This window comes from Tupaia chinensis, unplaced genomic scaffold, assembly GCF_000334495.1.
Source record: "Tupaia chinensis unplaced genomic scaffold, TupChi_1.0 Scaffold000529_1, whole genome shotgun sequence".
Taxonomy (NCBI): domain Eukaryota; kingdom Metazoa; phylum Chordata; class Mammalia; order Scandentia; family Tupaiidae; genus Tupaia; species Tupaia belangeri.
The window spans coordinates 168,547-169,526 of NW_006160042.1; the positions used below are offsets into that span (position 1 = coordinate 168,547).

General features: G+C 58.8%; 1 protein-coding gene and 1 long non-coding RNA gene across 3 annotated transcripts in view; one reads left to right on the forward strand and one right to left on the reverse strand.

Annotated features, from left to right (window-relative positions):
* The window catches only part of LOC106735794 (uncharacterized), a 48,219-nt gene that overhangs the window by 19,289 nt on the left and 27,950 nt on the right, over window positions 1–980 (reverse strand). The gene's annotated exons all lie outside the window — the stretch shown is intronic.
* HJV (hemojuvelin BMP co-receptor) overlaps window positions 1–980 on the forward strand; it is a gene marked incomplete in the record, with an annotated part of 4,453 nt that overhangs the window by 2,220 nt on the left and 1,253 nt on the right. For both annotated transcript variants that reach the window (XM_027775194.1, XM_027775193.1), the window contains 3 exon segments: window positions 1–68; window positions 269–471; window positions 952–980. In XM_027775194.1, coding sequence (XP_027630995.1) covers window positions 1–68; window positions 269–471; window positions 952–980 — 300 coding nt within the window.

Below are 980 nucleotides of genomic sequence, written 5' to 3' on the forward strand. Positions count from 1 at the left end.
GCCCCGTGGTCCCGCCCTTCCCGGCGCGAGCCCCGGACCCCCCGCCCCGGACCCGTGTGACTACGAAGGCCGGTTTTCCCGGCTGCACGGTCGTCCTCCCGGCTTCCTGCACTGCGCCTCCTTCGGGGACCCCCATGTGCGCAGCTTCCATCACCACTTTCACACGTGCCGTGTGCAAGGAGCTTGGCCCCTGCTGGATAACGACTTCCTTTATGTCCAGGCCACCAGCTCCCCTGTGACATCGGGGGCCAACGCTACGACTACGAAGGCCGGTTTTCCCGGCTGCACGGTCGTCCTCCCGGCTTCCTGCACTGCGCCTCCTTCGGGGACCCCCATGTGCGCAGCTTCCATCACCACTTTCACACGTGCCGTGTGCAAGGAGCTTGGCCCCTGCTGGATAACGACTTCCTTTATGTCCAGGCCACCAGCTCCCCTGTGACATCGGGGGCCAACGCTACCACCACCAGGAAGGTCAGGGCCTTAACTTTGCTCCAGACCCACCGCATGAGCTCCTCTCAAAGTCACCCCCACGGTATCATTCCCTCCTCTTCTCCACTGTTCTCCAGCAGCGCCCCCACCGGCTTTCTTCCTCAGTCACTCCTGTCTTGAATCACTCCCTCCAACCAAACACGCGTTCCTATAGATCACTTTACCCTAATGGGAATTTCACTCAAAAACAGAATACTGGAAGGAAAGTTGGGGAGAGCAGAGTTGAGGGGTTTCCAAAAGAAACTTTTCCTTGGGAGTTGCTGAGGTTGAGCCCCCAAAGTAGAGAGAGGTTGAGCAGAGGTGAGCCCACCCTGGAACACAAACAGGAGAGGAGATCAGGAGTGAGAGCTGTGAGAGTCCTTGCCTCTGCGCTTGGGTCAGGTCCCTGACCACGGACGAGGGCTGACTGAGGGGAGCATGCAATGAGCCCCAAATGAACTATTATCCCTCTTGCCCCCACAGCTCACCATCATATTTAAGAACATGCAGGA